At 39.1% G+C, this 24,249-nt stretch overlaps 3 protein-coding genes across 7 annotated transcripts; all 3 read right to left on the bottom strand.

The window, feature by feature from the left end:
• Positions 1-2,072: 2,072 nt before the first annotated feature.
• On the bottom strand, positions 2,073-6,754 carry LOC306902133 (putative transmembrane protein ZNF593OS). Its single transcript, XM_079470446.1, has 3 exons — positions 6,535-6,754; positions 4,620-4,737; positions 2,073-2,968 (listed from the first exon to the last, which is right to left on the bottom strand). The coding sequence occupies exons 1-3, from the start codon at positions 6,549-6,551 to the stop codon at positions 2,822-2,824; spliced, it is 282 nt and encodes a 93-aa protein (XP_079326572.1). The 5' UTR covers positions 6,552-6,754; the 3' UTR covers positions 2,073-2,821.
• A 3,032-nt stretch (positions 6,755-9,786) lies between these two features.
• On the bottom strand, positions 9,787-12,634 carry hmgn2 (high mobility group nucleosomal binding domain 2). The gene is made up of 6 exons (XM_079469869.1): positions 12,363-12,634; positions 11,243-11,278; positions 11,070-11,099; positions 10,909-10,959; positions 10,645-10,704; positions 9,787-10,489 (listed from the first exon to the last, which is right to left on the bottom strand). Exons 1-6 carry the CDS (start codon positions 12,375-12,377, stop codon positions 10,454-10,456), a joined length of 228 nt encoding a protein of 75 aa, XP_079325995.1. The 5' UTR covers positions 12,378-12,634; the 3' UTR covers positions 9,787-10,453.
• Positions 12,635-13,016: 382 nt separating this feature from the next.
• Positions 13,017-22,906, bottom strand: dhdds (dehydrodolichyl diphosphate synthase). Of its 5 annotated transcripts, none has more exons than XM_079469870.1 (9): positions 21,122-21,851; positions 20,422-20,499; positions 20,210-20,326; positions 19,963-20,105; positions 19,434-19,550; positions 19,077-19,178; positions 18,771-18,885; positions 14,212-14,319; positions 13,017-13,838 (listed from the first exon to the last, which is right to left on the bottom strand). In XM_079469870.1, exons 2-9 carry the CDS (start codon positions 20,482-20,484, stop codon positions 13,590-13,592), a joined length of 1,014 nt encoding a protein of 337 aa, XP_079325996.1. In that variant the 5' UTR covers positions 20,485-20,499; positions 21,122-21,851; the 3' UTR covers positions 13,017-13,589. The 5 variants fall into 5 exon arrangements, with proteins under 5 accessions (XP_079325996.1, XP_079325998.1, XP_079326000.1 ...); XM_079469872.1 differs by lacking the exon at positions 21,122-21,851 and adding an exon at positions 22,736-22,906 and having other exon boundaries at positions 13,023-13,838; XM_079469874.1 differs by having other exon boundaries at positions 13,023-13,838; positions 21,397-21,801.
• Positions 22,907-24,249: the final 1,343 nt, after the last annotated feature.

The following is a 24,249-nucleotide window of genomic DNA, read 5'->3' on the forward strand; positions in this document are numbered from 1 at the left end:
TGTAACAAACACTTTCCATACACAAATAAATTGCAGTTAGAATTCCGTAAAACATGTTATAAAAAAGCCTAAAAAGAGTCTTAAGTCTTAAGACGTGTTGTAAATGTCTGCAGACAGTCGCTGTTTAGGATCTAAATTATGTCATGGGTGGGCTCTGGATGTACCAATCTACACCTCCATAGTGTTTCTCAAGTTGATTTTTAGGATGTTATGTAGTGGTCATTTACTTTGTGTGCCTCAATTCATGGGGTGTCAAACTGGGGGCCCCAAGATGGATCCAGGGGGGCAACAGATTTTGTGGCATTTTATGAAATATAGAAATTTATCAAATTTGATGAAATCAAACACCAGAAAAATAAGCCTTCCAACCAAAATAGTTACATCACTCTAACTGAATATGTTTTTGGTTTAATTAAAATTCGAAGTTTAAGATCATAAGTCTTTGTCTGGGGGGCCCAAGCACAGTACAAAAAGGGGTCCTATAACGAAAAAGTTTGACTTTTGTTTTTTGAGGATTAGGGCGTGGTGTCACGTCTGTCTGATTGGATCACTTGATGATACGGAAATTGATGCATAACCTCTAAAATCAAATAAAACTCCATGAAAAGCATTTTCTTGCATTTAAAAGATGATACGCCTATTTCTGACTTACCTAACCATGCATTTTGGGTCACGACCCACCAGTAGAGCAACTGAGATGTAGGACACAGCACAGTGTGAAGAAAACAAAACACGTGATTAATTTAAAGATGTACGAGAAACAACATCAAGTCAACACATTTAGCTGATGCTTTTATCCAAACTGAAATCTGGACATCATCAGTCTCAGAGTGTTCAAATACCCCAAAGCTTTCATCATATTTTTATATTTTCAATTCAATTAAAGCCACTTCTAACTTATAAAGGTCTTGTTTTTGCATCTGTCTCTACTTCGTATTAAGAGGCTTTTGGTGTGTTTTTAAAGCACAAGCAACCATGTGTATAGCGCTGTCGCCAACGTGATCCCCCATCCTTTTGTTTTAGCAGCTCGCAACAGCAACGACATCATGACGCATCACCGGACAGCCAATAGGGCGGCGGCGTTTGGGTTTGTGTACTGAGATTGCGTGTCAAAGTGCCCCAGCAGTATTTTTGGGCACATTTGCCCAGTGATCAGAGATGAGGGGGAGGAGCCAAAAGTGGCAGGCAGAACAACACGTGTCACGCAATGTGGCCTCGGCCTGTCACAGTACATCACATCTGCCCTGAGCATCCATGCGAACACGGAAAGCAACGTGTCTGAACTGATGTTTGGTATTGCAACGTTTTAGGCCTAAATTATGCAGAAGGAAAGGTCTGCAACAAATTCGTATGTTGGGGTATAGGTTTGGCTAAAAGGATTAGTTTTCCCTGAAATGGTAATGCTTTAATCATTTACCCATCCTCATGTCATGCCAAACCTGTGTGAGTTTCTTTCTTCTGCAAAACACAACATAGAAGAATGTAGATAACCAAACGACACTGAACCTCATTGACTTTCATTGAACGCAACACCAATGCAGCAGCAGGCTGGCAGACAAATATTGCGCGCTGACAGCGGAAGCGGTTGCTTGAGGCTACGAGCACTTCCTGTTCCACCGCATGCTTCTGTGGACACAACATCCTTTAATAAACTTTTGGAGCAGAACTCTGTGGTGAGGTGGATAATTTCCGAGAGAGACACATTCAAAACTTTTATTTCTCATAGACATCAATGAGATTTAATATAAAGCAAATGGAAACTTTTACTCCGGTTTAATCTCTTAGAAATATGTCTGTCATTAGAGTTTGAGAAGAGACGACAACCACAACGTGTGAAACGGAGCTCAGAGTTGTCAAGTCTACGATCATAAGTGAAAAATATTGAAGATCTCAATATGAACTCAAACATTTGTTTACAGCTCCATACTCTTCGTGCGTTTCAACAACAACACATTGGATTCCGTTGTAAACTATTTTATGAGAAATATCAGAAGACTAAGTTGATATGAAACAACTAATGAGCAATAAAGGTTTTTTTTCCTCGGAGAAAAGACTTGCAGGCCGGGCCATAATGTTGTTCAAAAAGTTCACAGCTTTATTTGTTCATAGATTCTTAAAAACACAAACATCCATCATAAATCACAGTATTAGAATAAAAACTATTAGAAATAATGTCAAGGATTGAATGAAATTGCACAAATACACAAAGTGAACGTGAAATGTCTAACAGGAAATACTGGGTTATCCACGGACCAAGACAATTAACGAGATATGAAAATCTTGTGTTTGGTTCGAATGAAAAGTCCTTTTACGTGACTTCCCAAAGCTGTCACGGTGTAGTATTGGTAACACATTGTCTAACACAGATGACAAGTGAGGTGGTGCCTTCGTGTCCTCAGTTCTGAAAGAGTTTTCGGTGATAAATCTAAAATAATCTCTCATTCTGCTGTCAATACATTTTATAACCAGAGGTCGCTCCCTTTAAAGGCTTTATGGCTCACAGTATTCCCTACGTGATGGGCATCTGGAGGAGATGAACATCTTCTCTAAAAATCTCTGGCAGTATCGATCGACACTCTGATGCATGTACCAAGTCAACTATCAAGATATAAAGACCAACAAACCCAAACAACGCAGGTTTCAACCCGCTGAGAGCTAAACTAAAGTGACAGAACCCCTACCAGACCCAGATTTGAGGTTAGTGAATGCTGGAAATCAGTTTCTGATAGATCGAGAGAGGCTGCACGTGGTGATCCCGCTCTTACTCCACCTCCAGTTTGGCTTCTTTCTTTCCTCTCCAGAAACAAACGAGCGATGAGCTTCATGGCGCGGGCTCGTGCCCAACCTTCTCCGTCATCTGTTTGGCACTGTAGTAGGAAAGGCTGAGACCCATGATGGCCAGCATCAAGGCGATTTGGTTGGTGGAGCGGTCGCGCGTTGGGGCCTGGACCTCACCGGCTACCTGTCTCTGCAGAGAGAACATCAAACCAAGGTTTTTAAGGAGTATATTAAGGCGAACCTCTCCTACAGCCACAGAAAAAATAAATCCCATTAAAAAGTTCATTTAATCGTCATTTCTAGATGCATTGTGGTCATTTCTGTCCAGCGTCTAAATCAAACCTCAGGAACGAGAAAGTCGTACAACAGCAATGTGAATGACTGACAGCAAGAAAACTGGGATAAAAATCCAGGTTATAAAACTTTTCCTAAATACATGTAGAAATATGACTCTTGTATTGCTTAAAAGTGAATATGAACTTGTTTTCTTTTCCGCAAATAGAAACAATATTTTTTATTTAAAACTTGAGAAATATTGTTAGTAGTTCACAGAATGAACCCAAAATGAAAGCCCGTTTATCACCAAAGAACACGAACGCTTTATTTTATTATCTTTTGTATGCATGTGGCCTTTAAATTCAAGTCGATTTTGATTACTTTTAGAGCTTTTTTAAGCCAACAACCAATCAACAATATAATTAATTTGTATTTTTATTGTTGTGGCGTTTCATTTCGAAGTCACTTTGGATACAAGCGTCTGCTTCATGAGTACAGTGTGGTCTCTGCTATTGCCTTCAATTTAGACCAATTTTATAACTTGGATGTTGGAAGAGCTGTCATAAGAGAAAAGGAAGACCGCTAGTTAAATGCACTTGGAAAATGTTTGATAGGATCGTTTGAACAGGTTCCTCCCAAATCTACTTTCAAACTCCGCACAATCGTTTGACTTCCTTATAAATGATGTTTCCTCTGCACGAATAACCAGAACAATGACAAATCCATTGCGAAATAAAGTCATTTAAAACAGCCGGAGTGGAACAATACTCTTTCTGTATGTAATTGTAAGCAGACAACAGCGTTCGGAGGACAACGCCAAGACAATTACAAGTTATGAAGGCAGCCGGGGGTCTGTTAAACAGCACAGGACCATTCCATTCGGATCCAATAACACATACAGTTAAACTGCTGGCAAATGTTCATGACAGGGCGGCAATTTTAACAAGATTAATTAAAGCAAGCAGGTTAAGACGACGATAAACCTACTTTGTAAAGACCAGAGAATCTTTCTAATCTTAAAGGAAAATCTCCTGCCCTAAACAAGAGCTTTACATGTTATAGTTTTAATGTAGCTAAACTAGGCTCAGTGTTGCAGTCTTGAATCATCCAAGCGTCTATAAAACTGCGCATGCAAAGCAATGTGACATTACATATGGCGGCTTGTTATTAGAAAAGTAACCGAAACTAAAAAATGCTTTTCGGCATAGTAGCATCGTTATTTTGAACAGGTTTTTCTTGATCATGTGCAAAAATGATTCATTTTGATAGACAAACATTGTCAATAAAAAAAAATTTGCCATTGTCGCCTGTGGCTTTCATGCTGTTTTTAGAATTATATCCAGCGCTTGAGGAATCAAGCTGGTTTCTCCCCGTGTGTACACACGCCCATTGTTCATATAATTTGGCTTAAGTCTTGTAGCTGACAGGAATGCAGGGGACCGCAGGGGTCCGGCAAGAGCCGATCCATACCAACCACCGAAATACTTCCAGCATTATGTATGGGACCCGTAAAGGTGTTTTAAAGTAATCTATACGTTCAACCAGATTTGAAGAAATGTATATACCTGCAAAAGACGGAAGTATCCAGGAGTCAGTCTGCCAAGTCTGATGATCATGGCTGTAGTCGTTGAACACCAAACTAAATCTCCTGATGGATGAGTAACGCTGTAGTGATGTGAGGACCTGCAGATAAGAAAAGATGAGTGCGTTAAAGAACCGTCAGATTATCCAAAACCAAGATTCCCAAGCAGATTTTCCAAATAAGCAAACAGACTTCAATGCAAACACAGAATGTTAAATAATGAGAACTGAAAATGCAAAGCTGCGCATTAGAAAAACGACAAATCTTTTATTCAAAGAAACTAACGTAAAGTGAACCCAGAGAATGCATGAGGACGGTCGGTACACTTCAAGCCGCAGGCTACAATCCCAAACAAGTTACATCTTCATAAGAGATCTGTGACTGAATCAAAAACACATGATGTATTTTCAGAGAGCAGATTACAAAGACCGGACCCTGAAAAACTCAACCTAACAGAAACTGAGCAAGATGTAGAATATATTTTACGGCAAAACAAAGGAAGGACTCAAGCAGAAGTGGACGGGTCAACTGAAGGAGGAGAGGTTGGCATTTACCAACCTGCCTGCAAATGTGCTCTTGACCAGAAACAAAAATCCACTGATGTTGCAAAAACAGCTGGAACAGACACTCAGCGTGACGGCAGATGTTATAGAAAACAGAACATGAACGTTCTAGCAGTTGAAATGGGACTTGTGAACATCATCTGCAGCCTGCGAATGAAAACACTAAAGGAAGTTTCGCATGAGCTCCGCCCCTTTATACAACATGACATCTTGCAACCAGATTGGTTGATTCTCTCTCTCTCTCTAGCTCTCTTTCGCTTTACCGTGCGCAGCTGTCAGAATTCATCACGCTTGCTTCACTAACCACAACACTGATGAAACTTGTCAGATATCATTTTCTCACCAACTTAAACGCAAGAGATCAAAAGAGCGACAAATGAGAAGCAGAAGAAACGTCGGTTTCCTACACCAGTCCAGCACGTGACCGCATGAACCTATCAGTACACTTGTATATTTCAGACCGCATGGCCATGCGTGGTGTTGTTTTGTTATGAAAGGCGATTTAACGTCACTGGTCTGAAATTACAGAACTCATCAGGGCAGATTTTCCAACGTATGATGTAACCATTAAGGTCATCTCCATGAACGGGACTGACCTAAATCTGTGCTTCCTTATAAGGGCCCTGATGGAGTTGTTTTCTAGTTCAGACTAGAAGTTACAATGAATGTAAGAAGATCAATTGCACAAACATTTCTGATGATTTTAAAACTATGAAACACGAGCACGAAGCCTCGTTCTGTAAAGCGCTTGAAAATAACCAGAGTGAAAAAGCAAGATGATGTTGAACAACCCAAAACGAATAAATATTGACCAATGATCAGGCAAATTAATTTTTAATAGACGATCAATTGATCAAAACCTCACATTTTAGATTCCACCCTTGGCGCGTCTGCAGTTTATTGGAGATGTAAATTTGTTGCGTTAGTTTGATGAGAAACCCTCAGGCAGGTCGTGCTGACACTCGCCAAAAACAAATTTTTTCACACCTCTGATACTAAAATGTGTGGCAGAACAAGATTAAACACTTAAATCTTGTTAAACCAGTGGAGAAAGGGTTTGGATCATTCACATTTGTGACTCCGACATCCAGGCTGAAGCAATCATATGTGATTATGAACCAAAGTTCGATTTTAATCAGTAAATGTACGAAGATATCCATTTCTGACATGGCCTTACACCATTGTCAATATTAAACACAAGTTTCAAAATATTTAAAATGTTTTACATTACGTAGGATGTAGAACGTAGCAAATCCTCTCTTAATTACAATAATGCGATATAGAATTACTTTCCTCTTTTAAATTTTAATTATTTGTCATTAAAATAAAACTTACCTACAAAAAAAAGTCATTCTCCGGGAATATTTGCCCAAGCTAAACGTTTTATTTTTGGTAGCCAATCAAGGCACCATCTATGCCGTTAAAAAAACCTTTGACTGGATAATCCCACACGAGACACGAGTCTGGGGGTCGCCGCTCTCAAACAATGCCAGTGGCTCAGTAGCTCACAGTAGCGCTCGCCCGACCTGCCGCCTGCCATAGAACATCACAGATCAGATCATGCAAACCACACAATTCGATGCATCTATCATTTAAAATACAAAAGCATCATCACCCCCAAGTGGGTGCTTTGAGCCATAATAACTAAAGAAATACAGCTGACTAACACAATAAAAAAATTTACATATTAAAAAACACTTATGAGTTCTCATTTTGGAACCAAACTCTTCATACATTCATTTATAGTCAAAACATTGCATCTTGAGACATACGACATGAGTCACATGACCCATCGAGCTACCATTCAATGCAGACTAAGTGATGCAAGACAGTCTATTAGTGAGGTATTCTAGAAAGTGGTCAAAGGAGGTGCATTTGAAATGCATGTAAATAGTCAATTGTAAACGGTCCTCTGTCTTGGTTTGACCATTTGTGACTGGAGACGTGAGGATCTATGACCAGCATGTGGTCCTTCTGACCAACACTTTGAGTATTCATCCCCCTGCAGCACGAGAGACGCAAACACTGATACTCGTAACAGCCGATTGACACGTTTATGTTACTTTACGAATGGTGTTAATACAGTGAATAATGCATGAGATGCAAGAATATTGGACCATTTCTGCAAACATACGGTTTCTTAAGAGGGTGTCCTAAATCAGACTTTCAATGTTAAAAAGTGACTTTTGTATGATTTTAACACTACAGTCTGATGTGATCTTGTGACGTAAAGAAGCTTGTACTCCGCTATGTACTGCATTAAAAGGGAAGGAAGTACATTTGCACACACAACACTAAAATACATTTAAATTAAACTAGTTCAGATCTCGAAGACCCCTTGTATCACTACAGTGAACAAACATGAAGTTACTGTAATGTTTTTCCTCCAAATTGCATGAAAAGCAAATAACCAGCGCATCCAACTTCTTTTATATTCAGAGTTCACATTATGTCATCGCAAGCAAACTTTGTTCGTATTGTTGCATAACTTTAATTTATGATAAATGTTTACATAACAAACATTCCTCAATTTCACAACATCTATAGTGTCCACTCCCCAGTTGCACAAGAGAATTCTCAGATTTAAAACTTGAATGCAACATTAACTTTAAATGTACTTTGCAAGCTAGTTTGTGTTTCAACATACACAAATAATGAATGAAACGTGCGTTTGGTTTTGCACAGATTCACTTCACTGTGTTAGTTTGTTGCATCTGGCGCAAAACTAGCGTCACATTTAACACACATATAGAACAGCTGTGAGGGGTGTCCCTACACGACAAAGCAGAAAACTCTCATTCATTTAAATGGGGATCTACAATAGCCTACTATCGCCTCTGTAGTGCTGCGTTTTGCGCAATTTGACTTTTGTTTGCATTGCTTACCTGAAGACAGGGCGATGAGGTGAAAGATCCAGAGGAACACGATGTTCCTACACATTAACCCTATATATGAAGCGACGTCAGCCTATAGCTTCATTAGTGGGCGGGGCTAACCCGTCACGTTAAAGACCATATGTGGGCGTGCAGACCCCTGAGTTGAGTGATGAGTGCGCGTGTTGGGAACACGACGAGCACGTCTTCCACGTTTCCTCCTCATAGCAGTTGCGATCATATGTTTTTACGCGCTCGGGTCAAAGTTGAGCCGGACCTTATAGATTGCCAGTCATGTATATACGTGATGGAATAAAGTGGTCAATAAAGTACGACGATTTACTCAGTATTATCAATGGCGTCATTCTTGTGTTAATTTGACTTTACGTTTCTGTTTTATCTCGTATCGTTGAATTTGCAAACAAGGCCTGAGGACCGAGAAACAGGCCGAGATCGAGTCTCTCGCTTTCTAAAGTGAAATCTCTGTTTACAGATGTAAAGCTCGACTCAGATGAGGTCAATGTCAGTTAAACCGAGAAAAAATGTTGTTTATTTATTTGCATAAGCGTGTAGAATTACGTGAAGCGTATTTACTCTCAGGGAAGAAAAGTGGGGTTCTGCTTTTCCGTGTTTTTCAGGGAATTTCGAGAAATGTTTTAGACCCTTGTGTTTATTTACATTTAGTCATTTAGCAGACCCTAATGCAAAGTTGACTAGTTTCACTTAAAGTAGCCACTACCTGTTGAGAGAAAGAGAGATTTAATAATGAAGAGGTATAGATTTGCGTTTAGAGTGATGTGAGTGGGCACATTTAGGGAAAAATCGCATCCATGCAATGTTAAACGGTGAAAATAACCAGTTAGCTTCTACACAACATGCAACTGTTTTGAAGATTTCATTCATATATTGACATTTTTTTACGTGTAAGTCTTAATGTATCGTTTCTGAATGAATTAAACACGTAGCACCATCTGCTGGTCATTGAATGTAATGACAACATGGTGCTGTGTGTCTGATTTATTATACGACACTGACATCTAGCGAGAAACACACGTAACTTCAACAATTCACATACAGATTTCCTTTCATTAAATCAATCTTGCTGAATAGCGTTTTTATTCTTTAAATATTCAATCTATAAGACTTTCATTGTTTACTGGAGCTTAATTTAATCGTGTTTAATAATGAATGAATGCTTTACCGAATGAGATAAGGCAGTCTAAATCTCTTAGCACTTTTAAATCTCATCTTGAAACATGTTTTTATGGTAGCTTTTACTTGGGTTTTGTATTTTATATTTGTATGTTTATTGTTCAATTTCACAATTGTGGGTTGTTTTGTACTGAACTTGAATTGTAAAGCGCTTTGAAATGTATGTTTAAGGCACAATATTATTATTTATCTTTACTTTTAATATTGTTTTTTTTATCATAGGTTTGACGCCCAACCCTGATGCTCCATACACTACAGCTCTTATTCAGTTTATAAGGTTATGATTGAAATGATGTATTAATGACCCCTTTTTTCTTATTAACTTAGCATGTTCACTTTATTACAAGTTGATTTGGTTAGAAATCATATACTAAGATCCTTATACACGGTCAAATGCATTTAAGAGCTTTATTTTTCTTAAAAGTTGTATTTGTTTATGTTAAGTAAGGCTTGTAATCATAGTTGTATATAACATGAACTACACCATGACAACAAACAGGAATGTTTTTTTCCAGGACAGTTTTTTTATTCAAAACCATTTAAAACAAAGCATTTTTTCAGAGTCACTGAATATCCTTCCACTTTTCAGAACATAACTTAGTAAAAATAAAAAAGACAAGTTCAGAACACACAGCTATAAGGATAATATGTTGCAAATTTCATGTTGCAAATTTACTCATCATTGTTTCCCTATTATTCTAATTTTTGTGACACTTTCATTTCTAACTGCGTTTTAAAAAGAATGTAAAAGCGAAAAGAAGAAGAAAAAACAGTATTTGTCAGATTTAAATGCAAACAAAATGGTGAAAAGCCTTCCTGAAAACATTTGAGAAACACTCTTAAGCTGCCTTTGAAAAGGTTTGGTGTTTAAACTCCGAGGATAAACTAAGAAAGATAAAGAAATACACAAACTTTAGAACAATATACTTGCATTCACCGCTTTAAAAACAGATTCAGCAATGGAAAATTGTTTCGTCAAGACGGCTTGATTTAAAAAAATGGGATACAAATGGATATGAATGAAATATAGTAACTCCTGTCAAATCAATCAGTACATCAAAAGCAAGTCAACAATAAATGTTATTCTTAATATAAAACTTGGTAAAAAATAGTTATTTCAAACTGTACAGTCACCAAGTACATAGAAGGATCAGACACTCGTTAGCTTTTCATTTGGCATCGGCAGAAGCTTCAACCTTCTGTGCCTAGAAGAAAGTGAGAAATAAGACTTATTGACGTCACGTTTATTTACTTTGATGCTACACGTATGCAGTCAATTGAAGATACGATACATCATTTTACAGTAAAGAACTAGACTTGTGATTTAAGAGCTTTATTCTAAGCTGTTTTTGAAACCCACCTGATCTGCCTTGGCATCCCCATTTTCAGCAGGGTTGCCCTTCTTCCCCTTGGCTGCCTTCTGCACGACGAACATGACAATAAGACACAACAACAATAACATTAACAGACAGTTTAAAATGTGTTTTTTTTTATCTTTTAACACTTTGCAGTTCGTTACGAACAGATCTGTTGTCTAACACGTGGCAAAGCATCATGCTTTCAATGCGCGACCCAATGACAAAAACATGAATTGAGAATAAAACACGTAAACCTATACGATTACCTTAGGGGCTGCTTTCTTGGGCTTTGGTTCTGGCTTAGCAGAAGTTGGCTTCTGTAAACCAACGTGTGGAGATGAATCAGGCTATATTCAAAGCGTGTTTACATAAAGTCCTGCTGTAGTAACCGTATGTGAAATATATTTATATATAGGCCTATACTTACAGAGGACAGCCTTGCGGAGCGTCTTGTTGGCTGCAACAAAAATAATAGGAATATTACATGCAACGTGAAACTAATAATATAGTCATAATAAATATACTAAAATCGAGTTCAGTGCAATGAAAAAGCAAACAAATGCGAGAAAAATAAACAGTAGTGATGGTAAACATGCAAACCTCCTCCTTGGCTTTGGCGGCCTTGTCACCATCAATCTGCAAAATAATGAAAGTACACGAAAGATTTGTCGATTTTAAAAATGAATGATAAACGCTAAAATTGTTCCCCGTGACAGTTACAGGACATGACGTCAGCGCGTATAAACCGCGGCTGGTTAACGGACGAGCGCTTTTCTCCGCTGACTTTATTTCGGCTCCGCGTTCCCGCGCATATTCAAATTCAAATCGGGACTGTAAGTGCGCGCGGGCAACATCGCTTCCTTTTGTTTGGCTCCATCACTACGCGCCTTTTAAAAGAAGGGCGATTTTCAGCCCACGGCACAACGTTCCCTCGCTTTTCTTCAGGAAATCGTCGAGGCTCGTTTAAAAAGCGCGTTTCACATTAACGCGGCGCGTAAAAACGAAGTTAGACCTCATTTAAAAGCCGTTCGCTTTTGAGGCGCCGTCTTCTGCTAGTGAAGAAGACACAGGTGCCGTAAAGATGGCAGCTTGACGTTTCGACTAGGCGTACTGCACAACACGGCTGTAGTCTCAGCGGAGTTATGAAGCTTACAGGAGTATGAAAATACACCAAAGTGGATTCGAAAATTCACAGTATTGGTGTTTTAATGTGATATGTTGTCAAACAGACTTCGAATCGTGACGCGCCATTTCTCACATATTGAACACTAGCACAGATCTGCAGCGTTATAACTGCTGTAATATTGGTAATAAAGGTTGTATTTACACATGTAAGTTCACAGAGCATTAACAACACACCGTGATCTGCACAGCTAGACGGAGGATTTACGACAGATTGATTTCAGTCCAATAATACTCAAATAATAGCACTGGTGTGTGGTTGCGAGTACGGTTATAATGTTTGCGTTTTCAAATGCAACTCGTTGCATTGTTTCGTTATTTCGGTATACCGTTTTTCTAGTCTTGTTTTCGTCACAACGCGGCAAGATTGACAAGTCGCCTGACAGTATGTAAAAGCTACTGTCCGCCATTACAAAACAACTACACGACCACAACACATCCACGAAAACAGAAGAAACAACACGCACGTTCACGGATACAAATAGCAAAAATCCTAAGTATTTTCAAAAAAATATATAATAATTATGTATATTCTTACCTTTCTTTTGGGCATCTTGACTGCAAAAAAATCCGCGAAAAAATTATAAATGGAGGATATTTGTGTAAATAATGCGCCGGTGAGCTACGCTGTCGTGCACGCCTCGCCGCGGTTCGCGTAAAATACAATAACTGCTCTATATGTTTTATTTAAGTTTTTATATTGAAATTTAAGAAAGAAACCGGTTTAAACCAGATTTAGCATATTCGGCTCAGGGATTGGCTGCGAAAACGATCACGTATCGCTGGGCGTCGCTTATCTCTTAAAGCAACAATGACATATTCTCCGGTCGGGTTTCAGAGAGCAGAGAGATGCTGCGCTCGTCCGGGTCAGAAGGACGCCCTCTGTTGGCCAGAAGAGATTTAGAGCGGGAATTCTTTTTAATGTAGTTTAAAACAGATTTCAAGTTAAACGTGGTTTAATGTTACTATTACTATTGATGGGATTAAGAACAATAGAAAAGTCATCTGCTGAATAATTAACGCACGCGGTAGTAGGCTGTGCATTGTTTATGGTAATATATATCATGAACTTTTTAAAACGTCTCTGAATGCATGAGAACATACTTTGATTACTTTTGAAATAGTGGTGAAAGAGTTACTTTCCCTTCACTAATCATCGAGCCTATCCATGAAGAAAAAGTATTTAAAAGTTGAGTTTTGTAAAGGCATGCACATGAAGGCACGTTTTTTATTTAACCACACAATAGGCATTTAAGAATTTTTAAGAACATACAGTCATAAGTGTCCAAATTTTACCTGAAGTAAAAAACCAACCAGAACATTTACATTTGCATACTGTTAGTTAAATATATTTTATTTACAGTCCTTTTCTCTTTAAGAAATGGCATTGATTGCTAGATGTGACCAATAATTCATGTTGATGGCTTTCAAGGTCACAGAAATAACATATTATTTTTTCTTCCTAAAATCTCGACATTCTTCTCGCAGTAATCTTTCTCTAGAACGATTGCATAAAGAAACCTGGTGTGCGTCTATGCAAAACTGGCAGCCACACAGTAAAATGACTCATCGATTGTATTTTCTGGCATTTCTAGTTTGCAAAAAGAAAACCCCTTAGTAAGTCAAAATTAATTTATTTAAAGATTGATAATTCATGTCTACAGGGGTCATTTCAATGACAAACATACATAATCTCTGCCCCATAAAACGGGGTGAAACTTACTTCCTGATCTCAAGTATTTACATATTTGTAAATACAAAATGTTCAAGTCTTAGCAACGACTGTCTGGCTGTTTAAATCACTGAAGAAAGTGTCTCTCTTGTGCTGAAGGGCACCCAGAAAGCACTGAACCCTCTCCTCTCGTCTGGCAGTGTAGTTTAGCAGCGCTGTCTGTTGACTCTGGGCATCCAGAGGCTTTCCATTCCCACGATGCTGCAGGAGTTCAGCCACGCATGTGCGGTCCGCTTCCACCTGCTGTCGTACTTCATCTTTTCTGTGCAGCTCCTGAGCTTTCTGCAACAATAAGACACAACTATTGCTTTGATATTTTTAATAAACTTTAAAATGAGGTTACGATGTTACAGTTCCTTATATATTTTATTGATGTTATAATTGTGGTGTTAGGAAAGCATTTAAGCAATATTTGTTACATTTAAACAAAATGTACTTGAGCATTAAGCAACAATGTCAAAGGCTGCAATACAATATCCTGTGTCTTAATGTGGTCATAAACATCCGAATCATTTGGAAAAAAGCAATGCAGCTCGGAAGCCTAAATTAGGACTAGAAATAGTTACAAAATTGCTACTGAAACATTTACCGGAGAGTAATTCTAGTTTTGTCACTATGAAAGCAGAAACAGGAAAATAAGAGTATTATGACATACCTGGAGAGATCGATAGCTTAATTGGTACTGCAAAATAGCTTCACACAGATTCCAGAAGGAATATTCTGGCCACAGGACAGACTGGAACGCTAGGCACGAATATGAGGTCTGTGGAGGTTAAAGGAAACAGTTTACAATCAAAAGCTGCAGAGGAATTTTTTTAATAATACACCCTTAAAGGGTTCACTTAAAAGTAAAACTAATTACTTATTTTGTGTTAAGTTTGATCTTATTTTCAACTTCAATGTCAATGCAAATTTTTTGATCAGTTTTACAGTAAATAGTAGTTCTGGGTGGTTTGGACAAAAGTCTGTGTGTATAGAGAAGACGAGTTTGACTTTATAGCTGCGCTGCTGCTGCGTATGTATAGAGAAGATGAGTCTGACTTTATAGCTGCGCTGCTGCTGCGTATGTATAGAGAAGACGAGTCTGACTTTATAGCTGCGCTGCTGCGTATGAATAGAGAAGACGAGTCTGACGTTAAAGCTGCGCTGCTGCTGCGTATGTATAGAGAAGACGAGTCTGACTTTATAGCTGCGCTGCTGCTGCGTATGTATAGAGAAGACGAGTCTGACTTTATAGCTGCACTGCTGCTGCGTATGTATAGAGAAGACGAGTCTGACTTTATAGCTGCACTGCTGCTGCGTATGTATAGAGAAGACGAGTCTGACTTTATAGCTGTGTATGTATAGAGAAGACGAGTCTGACTTTATAGCTGCGCTGCTGCTGCGTATGTATAGAGAAGACGAGTCTGACTTTATTGCTGCGCTGCTGCTGCGTATGTATAGAGAGGACGAGTCTGACTTTATAGCTGCGCTGCTGCTGCGTATGTATAGAGAAGACGAGTCTGACTTTATAGCTGCGCTGCTGCTGCGTATGTATAGAGAAGACGAGTCTGACTTTATAGCTGCGCTGCTGCGTATGTATAGAGAAGACGAGTCTGACTTTATAGCTGCGCTGCTGCTGCGTATGTATAGAGAAGACGAGTCTGACTTTATAGCTGCGCTGCTGCTGCGTATGTATAGAGAAGACGAGTCTGACTTTATAGCTGCGCTGCTGCGTATGTATAGAGAAGACGAGTCTGACTTTATAGCTGCACTGCTGCTGCGTATGTATAGAGAAGACGAGTCTGACTTTATAGCTGCGCTGCTCTGCGTATGTATAGAGAAGACGAGTCTGACTTTATAGCTGCGCTGCTGCTGCGTATGTATAGAGAAGACGAGTCTGACTTTATAGCTGCGCTGCTCTGCGTATGTATAGAGAAGACGAGTCTGACTTTATAGCTGCGCTGCTGCTGCGTATGTATAGAGAAGACGAGTCTGACTTTATAGCTGCGCTGCTGCTGCGTATGTATAGAGAAGATGAGTCTGACTTTATAGCTGCACTGCTGCTGCGTATGTATAGAGAAGACGAGTCTGACTTTATAGCTGCGCTGCTGCGTATGTATAGAGAAGACGAGTCTGACTTTATAGCTGCACTGCTGCTGCGTATGTATAGAGAAGACGAGTCTGACTTTATAGCTGCGCTGCTGCGTATGTATAGAGAAGAGGAGTCTGACTTTATAGCTGCGTATGTATAGAGAAGACGAGTCTGACTTTATAGCTGCGCTGCTGCTGCGTATGTATAGAGAAGACGAGTCTGACTTTATAGCTGCGCTGGTGCGTATGTATAGAGAAGACGAGTCTGACTTTATAGCTGCGCTGCTGCTGCGCATGGAGTCTGACTTTATAGCTGCGTATGTATAGAGAAGACGAGTCTGACTTTATAGCTGCGCTGCTGCTGCGTATGTATAGAGAAGACGAGTCTGACTTTATAGCTGCGCTGCTGCTGCGTATGTATAGAGAAGACGAGTCTGACTTTATAGCTGCGCTGCTGCGTATGTATAGAGAAGATGAGTCTGACTTTATAGCTGCGTATGTATAGAGAAGACGAGTCTGACTTTATAGCTGCGCTGGTGCGTATGTATAGAGAAGACAAGTCTGAATTTATAGCTGCGCTGCTGCTGCGTATGTATAGAGAAGACGAGTCTGACTTTATAGCTGCGCTGCATGTATAGAGAAGACGAGTCTGACTTTATAGCTGCGCTGCTGCGCATGTACAGAGAAGACGAGTCTGACTTTATAGCTGCGCTGCTGCTGCGTATGTAAGAGAAGACGATTCTGACTTTATAGCTGCGCTGCTGCTGAGTATGTATAGAGAAGACGAGTCTGACTTTATAGCTGCGCTGCTGCTGTGTATGTATAGACAAGACGAGTCTGACTTTATAGCTGCGCTGCTGCTGCGTATGTATAGAGAAGACGAGTCTGACTTTATAGCTGCGCTGCTGCGTATGTATAGAGAAGACGAGTCTGACTTTATAGCTGCGCTGCTGCTGTGTATGTATAGAGAAGACGAGTCTGACTTTATAGCTGCACTGCTGCTGCGTATGTATAGAGACGACGATTCTGACTTTATAGCTGCGCTGCTGCTGCGTATGTATAGAGAAGACGATTCTGACTTTATAGCTGCGCTGCTGCTGCGTATGTATAGAGAAGACGAGTCTGACTTTATAGCTGCGCTGGTGCGTATGTATAGAGAAGAAGAGTCTGACTTTATAGCTGCGCTGCTGCTGCGCATGTATAGAGAAGACGAGTCTGACTTTATAGCTGCGCTGCTGCTGCGCATGTATAGAGAAGACGAGTCTGACTTTATAGCTGCGCTGCTGCTGCGTATGTATAGAGAAGACGAGTCTGACTTTAAAGCTGCGCTGCTGCTGCGCATGTATAGAGAAGACGAGTCTAAATTTATAGATGCGCATGTATAGAGAAAACGAGTCTGACTTTATAGCTGCGCTGCTGCTGCGTATGTATAGAGAAGACGAGTCTGACTTTATAGCTGCGCTGGTGCGTATGTATAGAGAAGACGAGTCTGACTTTATAGCTGCGCTCCTGCTGCGCATGTATAGAGAAGACGAGTCTGACTTTATAGCTGCGCTGCTGCTGCGTATGTATAGAGAAGACGAGTCTGACTTTAAAGCTGCGCTGCTGCTGCGCATGTATAGAGAAGACGAGTCTGACTTTATAGCTGCGCTGCTGCGTATGTATAGAGAAGACGAGTCTAAATTTATAGATGCGCATGTATAGAGAAAACGAGTCTGACTTTATAGCTGCGCTGCTGCTGCGTATGTATAGAGAAGACGAGTCTGACTTTATAGCTGCGCTGATGCTGCGTATGTATAGAGAAGACGAGTCTGACTTTATAGCTGCGCTGCTGCTGCGCATGTATAGAGAAGACGAGTCTGACTTTATAGCTGCGCTGCTGCTGCGCATGTATAGAGAAGACGATTCTGACTTTATAGCTGCGCTGCTGCTGCGCATGTATAGAGAAGACGATTCTGACTTTATAGCTGCGCTGCTGCTGCGCATGTATAGAGAAGACGAGTCTGACTTTATAGCTGCACTGCTGCTGCGTATGTATAGAGAAGACGAGTCTGACTTTATAGCTGCGCTGCTGCTGCGTATGTATAGAGAAGACGAGTCTGACTTTATAGCTGCACTGCTGCTGCGTATGTATGTATGTATAGAGAAGACGAGTCTGACTTTATAGCTGCGCTGCTGCGTATGTATAGAGAAGACGAGTCTGACTTTAAAGCTGCGCTGCTGCTGCGTATGTATAGAGAAGACGATTCTGACTTTAAAGCTGCGCTGCTGCTGCGTATGTATAGAGAAGACGATTCTGACTTTATAGCTCCGCTGCGCTGCATGTATAGAGAAGACGAGTCTGACTTTATAGCTGCGCTGCATGTATAGAGAAGACGAGTCTGACTTTATAGCTGCGCTGCTGCTGCGTATGTATAGAGAAGACGAGTCTGACTTTATAGCTGCGCTGCTGCTGCGTATGTATAGAGAAGACGATTCTGACTTTATAGCTGCGCTGCTGCTGCGTATGTATAGAGAAGACGAGTCTGACTTTATAGCTGCGCTGCTGCTGCGTATGTATAGAGAAGACGAGTCTGACTTTATAGCTGCGCTGCTGCTGCGTATGTATAGAGAAGACGATTCTGACTTTATAGCTGCGCTGCTGCTGCGTATGTATAGAGAAGACGAGTCTGACTTTATAGCTGCGCTGCTGCGTATGTATAGAGAAGACGAGTCTGAAATTATAGCTGCGCTGCTGCTGCGCATGTATAGAGAAGACGAGTCTAACTTTATAAATGCGCATGTACAGTGAAGATGAGTCTGACTTTATAGCTGCGCTGCTGCGTATGTATAGAGAAGACGAGACTTTATAGCTTTGCATGTTTAGAGAAGACACGCATGCTCAAGTTTTTATCGGCTCTGCGGATGTTGTAGTGACTTTTACGGTGCTTATTCACCCCACCGTTCTTTTCAAAATTCCAACCGTGTGCGTACATTTCTGTGGCTCAGTGGTCACAGCATGGCGCTAGCAACGCCAAACACATGGGTTAGATCCCAGGGGATTGCACATAGTCAGAAACAAATGTATAATACGATGCAATATAAGTCGCTTTGGTACTGGTAAAGAGCTGAACTTGTTTTTAAAACTGGAATGTAAATTACCTGCCACAGCAGAAAGTCACTTAAGCGCACTTCTCCAGATGTACGGATGAGCAGATCAGGGTTTGGAGAGTTACTGCTGTACAGACACTGACTGAGCAGCACCTCAGACACATCACTGACACATCACAGACACAAACAAACAACAAATACATTTTAATTACTTTACAGGTCGAAGAAAAGAAAACATATCCGTAAAATAGGGTCACACATTTGAGTGTCCTTATTCATTTCTTTTAAATGGGTGAAGTATGTCTTCAATATTGTAATGATATCAAAAGCATATATAGGCACAAATTTGACATTTACCTGGATTTTATGAAACCCTGCTCCACTCCCCAGGCCATTTCCTTGACTGCATTTGCGATTTCATGTCTTGAGGTGTATGCAAAACATACATTGAGATAACACCTGCAGAAACCAGCAGTTGAGAATGTATGAGCCTGAACAAATAAAAGTTTAATTAAAACTACATTTATCTAACTAAATCGTGTCATATACAGTGTCCAACTGACCATTGAAAACATTCTCAACAAAATAAAACACAGAATGCATATGCAATAAGAGGAGACTGTTTTGGATACACCTTGCACAATATAGCTAAAATTATATATATACAAAAATCATTCTAATTATAAAAGAAAAACACTAGCATGCAGATGTTACTTGTTGTGGGCTTTGGTGGAAACCACAGCGTTGGCAATGAGCTGCTGCAGGTCTAGAGGAAGAAGAGTCAGATCGCCCAGCACCCGGATACACACACCATGCTTTTCAAGATTCTCGCTGAAAATAACAACACATTTTACACATCTGTTGCCTTCATAATTAACTTTTTGGACTTGCATTATGAAGTCATGGGGCTGTGTTATAAACAGTTATCAAAAACTCCCACCTACTATCTACACGGCCCTCTATATTGCTGTGGTTAATTATGCTCATCTGCATCTTTTTCCTTTTCTCAGCTTATTCAACAGACAAACTACTACGCAAATTGTTGCAATATGGCCTTTTGTTATTATAGCAGGTGTGTGATACAATAGTATTAAATAAATTAAGCAGTTCCTCTCTCTCCATAATCAATCAAGATGTTGATTTTAGGTTCGTTTTGTGAAGTGACATTCATTTATCCAAACCGACCTATAATATCAGACCATATTTTTTATAAATAACAGATGAACATTCAGAATCAACTTACTGTTCCATCAGTACGCGGCCGAATTTCTGCCTGGCCAGCTCCATCAGGCCATCCACCTCTTCTTTGGATCGCTTGAAGTTCTCAATGCTGAACGCATATACAGTGACTTCATGGATCCCCAGGTTCAGACACCAACGCAGTGTCTGTGGGCGTCCACAACACGTATAACCAATGTGGTGTAAAATGGTTTATAAAGTTAATAAGATTCGTGGTCAGGACGGAAGACTATAATTGGCTTAGCATTTACCTCCGCCAGTTTATCAAAGCCTTGAGTGTGGCCCTCCTGTCTCTCCACATGCCTCTTTTCGGCATAACGTCGATTCCCATCCATGATAAAAGCCACATGTCTGGGCATGGGTCCTGCCTTAAATAGAGAGATACCAGAAGTCATGATGATAGAGAAAGAATATTTCAGTTCTGTTTTATTGTTCAGATAGACTGTGATGATATGAACCTCACCTTCAGGATGTTAGCAGTCAGTCTTTCTAAGAGACTTAATTCTGTCTCTCGTATCCACGACATGACTGTTGTTTCTGTCTAAATGAAAAGAATAACAGTTACGATGTACAATATCTGTATTTTCACACTATAAGTGGATCATCTCCCGCATGAACAATAGTGATATGGACTGTAGTAAAGACAATAACGATCACATTGATATATTTTAAGATATGTCCGGTTAACCACTCAAAAGTGTTTTTAACCCAACTTACTAGTATATTTAATTATAGCTTACTACTGTTTACCATTTCACTACAGTAAATACTAGGTAATACTATAGTATACAATAACAAAGTGTAGCAATGACTAAAATACACTCACAAACAGTGTAGTAGTAACTATAAAGTACATAGCAGTATATTTAATAGTAGTAACTATACTTATATACCGTAGTAAATAATAAAGTATACCGCATGATTTGTTCTTTTGAGCTACTCTGTAGGCTACAAAGAATACACGGCTGTCCACATTTACATTCATATCTGATTTACATTTGATATCTGAATGACAGTATTATTGTCAGTATTAAAATGACATTATCTCAATTATTCGTAACAGGCGATTACGCGTGAGCTCGCGCCCCGATCTATAATGTTCGTGTTATTATTATAATCACTAAAATAGGCTTTTATTCAAACAACTCCAAATCAAACCTTACATTCGCAGATCTTTAATATATCATCAAGCGCCAACTCACAGCCTGTGTGTAAGATGACGTCTTCTTCCCCTGACCGGATGTGACGTCGATTGTACGCGACAGTAAATAATAAGCAATGGCGTGCGAAACTAATATCTGAAATTTATTTTTGTTAGAATTGGAGATTTAAAAAATCTATATTACGCATAAACAAACAAAAAAATGAATACATGTAAATGTAAACAACCTATTACAATGTATATTATATTTTCAACTTGATATCCCGCCTTTCTTACCACACAGTGTTTTTATTGATGCTCTTTTTTGTATTTAGATTCTGTCCATAGGAAGGAGAAATACATGTTTTTTCTCTTTCTTTCGCTTTTTTCTCCTTTCTCTTCCTCTTTGTGTGGTTCTTTTTTCTGATATGTATAGTATTGTATTTTCACTCTTTGTGTGGTTTATTGTCTGACCTGTATAATATTGTAATTTTCAAAGATTTATATTAATAAAAAAGACGTGCTTTCGAAGCTTTGAATCAATTGAACCAAACGCCACTAGAGAGAAGGCAAGCCTGCACCCTTTAGGCAAAATAGCGTAACGGCTAATGCTAATGCTAACGCCATGGCTTCAGCGGAACGCAAGAAAGGAGACCGGATGCATTTTAATGGATGTCAATGGGTTTTGTAAGCCGTTACGGGTTCTCCAGTTGAAAGTATTACAGACCCTCACATCTCTCTATAAGAAGAGTATCTGATTGAACCAAATTATTCGCAAAATGACTGGATTCAGGTTTTCGAAACGCCACCTACTGGTGAAGATGTTGTAAACGCATCGAGATCTCATGCCAAACTCAATGACGGTTAGGTTTCGAAATAAATGAGAAATTCATACGTTTCATTAGATATTAGTGCATTCATTTTGTGTTTTTATTTGTAATCATCAGAGCCTTGACACAACCATCACTATCCCTTTAAATAATAAACTTTTTTCATCATTAAAGCTCTGTAGACAAATAAGAAAGTAAGTAAATGTCAGTGTTATACAGCTGGAAAAGGACAATGATGTTTCACGTTTTGTTTTAAACACAGGCTTATGTGTGAAAGAGAAATTATGTTTGACAAAAATCAAACTGTGATAAGAGTAAAACAAGACAGAAGCATTCATTATACATTTTTATTTAAGGAAATACGCTTTTGTAATATTTAAGCAATTTCAGTTAATGACTAACTTTTTGCAACACAACCTCTTTTTGAAAAAAACAACAACAAATCTTTCGCCCTGAAGCATCATCCGCAAACACTTAAAACGGCTGAAATTCTTTGATCATGTGCACGAAAGTCCCAAAAATGGCATTACTATTTCCCCTGCTTATAACATTCCTCTGATGTCTGATATCGGTCACAAAATATGATAAAATTAGACCTAAACAGTTTTAACAAATTACATTTCCTAAATCACAATTAATAGGCTCTCACCATTATTCATAAACATTTACTCAGTAACTTTGAATCAAAGTCACTGAGTGCAGCTGTGACACGTGTTAGGAGAACTGGTCCTCCCGACTGAGACTGGTTTCCTTTCCAAGGTTTTTTCTCCCTTTTTTAATCATTTTAATAAGTTTGGCTTGCTCACCTGGAGACTGCTGATGATCTTGTTTGTTCTATAAACACCATGCAGTGTGCTGTGTTTTACCGTTTCTTCGATTTTCTGTTAAAAATGTACCACCTATTAGTAAAAACCATGGTAGACCCTGGTTGCCCCCTGGGGGTGAAACATGGGAGTTTCAAAACATTTCGAAACAGTAATGACATATCGAAACAAACATTCATAAAGGTTTCCAAGCTTCGTGAAGCAGTGTTTCGAAATCGCCCTACACTACCGTAAGAGCAAAAACAAGAAGGATGTTTTTTGTTTCAGTTTACAAATATTAATAAAATACACGTTTTGCGTGTTTATAGAAACAAGTATTTTAAGACTGAACAGCAACAATACAACAGATAACAAGAAGAATGTTGAATGAAGTGTTTGGTCCGTCAGGCTTAGAAAGGCAATATATGCAATATAAGACCAATGCCATCATTGTTTTATCTATAATTTTTAGCTAACTAAATAATTGTCTAAAAGCACTCCTATTCATTTTAATTGAATAAAAAACAGGAATAAAAATCGATTTATGTTACCCATCAGATTTTGCTACCATGGTGTTGTGATGGGGTTGGGGGAGGGGTAACTTAGTTTAGGGGTTGGGGGAGGGTTTAGTCCTGTTTTGTTTGGAGGTAAAAGTCGACAGGGTAGCAACTTCGGCTCTAGGGATGGGCTGAGCCCACCTTAACGTCTGTCTTGCCCACCCAATGAGAATAAAAAATGACATCAAATTGCAGTATTTTCTATTGGCTGAAAGCAATGTCACGCTTCACTCACAGAGCGGCTTTAGTTCGTAACAGCAAAGAGACGGAGCGCATTTAGGCCACGCCCACAATGGGGGGGACAGCCCACCCTCTCCATTGACTTTCTCCCTCCATCTCGAACACCCCCAACAGCCTTTCATTGTGCAGTCAGTGTAATCAGATTATTTCATTAAAAGGATATTTTTTTTTTTGCGAAATCAAACAGAAGTCAGTGATCGCTCAGTGATGGGAAATGTCCATAGCGCTTTCTTTATAGGCTGTTTATGTCAATACGATCTTTTTGTTTGAATCTTTCAGTCTTCTATAATGCACGCATGTTTTTTATATTGATAACATCGTAAATCATTTAAATCTTGCATGTATTGCTGTCATATATTGCAGCGTTTGTTGAATTCCAACAAAAACAAACCTCAAGTGACAGTCAACAGCAATATGAAAGCATGATAATAAACGTAGTTATAAAATCAAGGTTATTTCATAAAACATTAGTTTTTACTTTTTCTAATACGTGTACAAACAATAGTTTTGTGTTGTTTAAATCTAAAACTCAGTTTTAAAAACGCAGATCATCTTTTTTGTTGTTTTTGGATTTTTTTGCAAATTAATGTACATGAAAACAAAATTTTTATATGAAATTTGGCAGAAATGTTGTCGGAAGTTCACAGAAATAAACAAAAATTATAATATTACCAAAACACATTCTTATGAAAATGCTTTTGAAAGGGTTTCTTAATTTTT

Source organism: Barbatula barbatula, assembly GCF_947034865.1.
Source record: "Barbatula barbatula genome assembly, chromosome: 12".
Lineage (NCBI taxonomy): Eukaryota > Metazoa > Chordata > Actinopteri > Cypriniformes > Nemacheilidae > Barbatula > Barbatula barbatula.

Excerpts from the sequence above, each read along its gene's own strand:
- LOC306902133 (XM_079470446.1), bottom strand. Across the intron at positions 2,969-4,619 it reads GATACTTCCGTCTTTTGCAG|AGACAGGTAGCCGGTGAGGT; the intron begins GTATATACATTT and ends TTCTCTCTGCAG.
- hmgn2 (XM_079469869.1), bottom strand. Across the intron at positions 11,100-11,242 it reads CCGCCAAAGCCAAGGAGGAG|CCAACAAGACGCTCCGCAAG; the intron begins GTTTGCATGTTT and ends TTTTTGTTGCAG. Across the intron at positions 10,490-10,644 it reads GGGATGCCAAGGCAGATCAG|GCACAGAAGGTTGAAGCTTC; the intron begins GTGGGTTTCAAA and ends ACTTTCTTCTAG.
- dhdds (XM_079469870.1), bottom strand. The coding sequence starts at position 20,484 with ATGTCGTGGATACGAGAGACAGAATTAAGTCTCTTAGAAAGACTGACT. Across the intron at positions 20,327-20,421 it reads TGACTGCTAACATCCTGAAG|GCAGGACCCATGCCCAGACA; the intron begins GTGAGGTTCATA and ends TCTCTATTTAAG. Across the intron at positions 18,886-19,076 it reads CAGGGTTTCATAAAATCCAG|TGATGTGTCTGAGGTGCTGC; the intron begins GTAAATGTCAAA and ends GTGATGTGTCAG.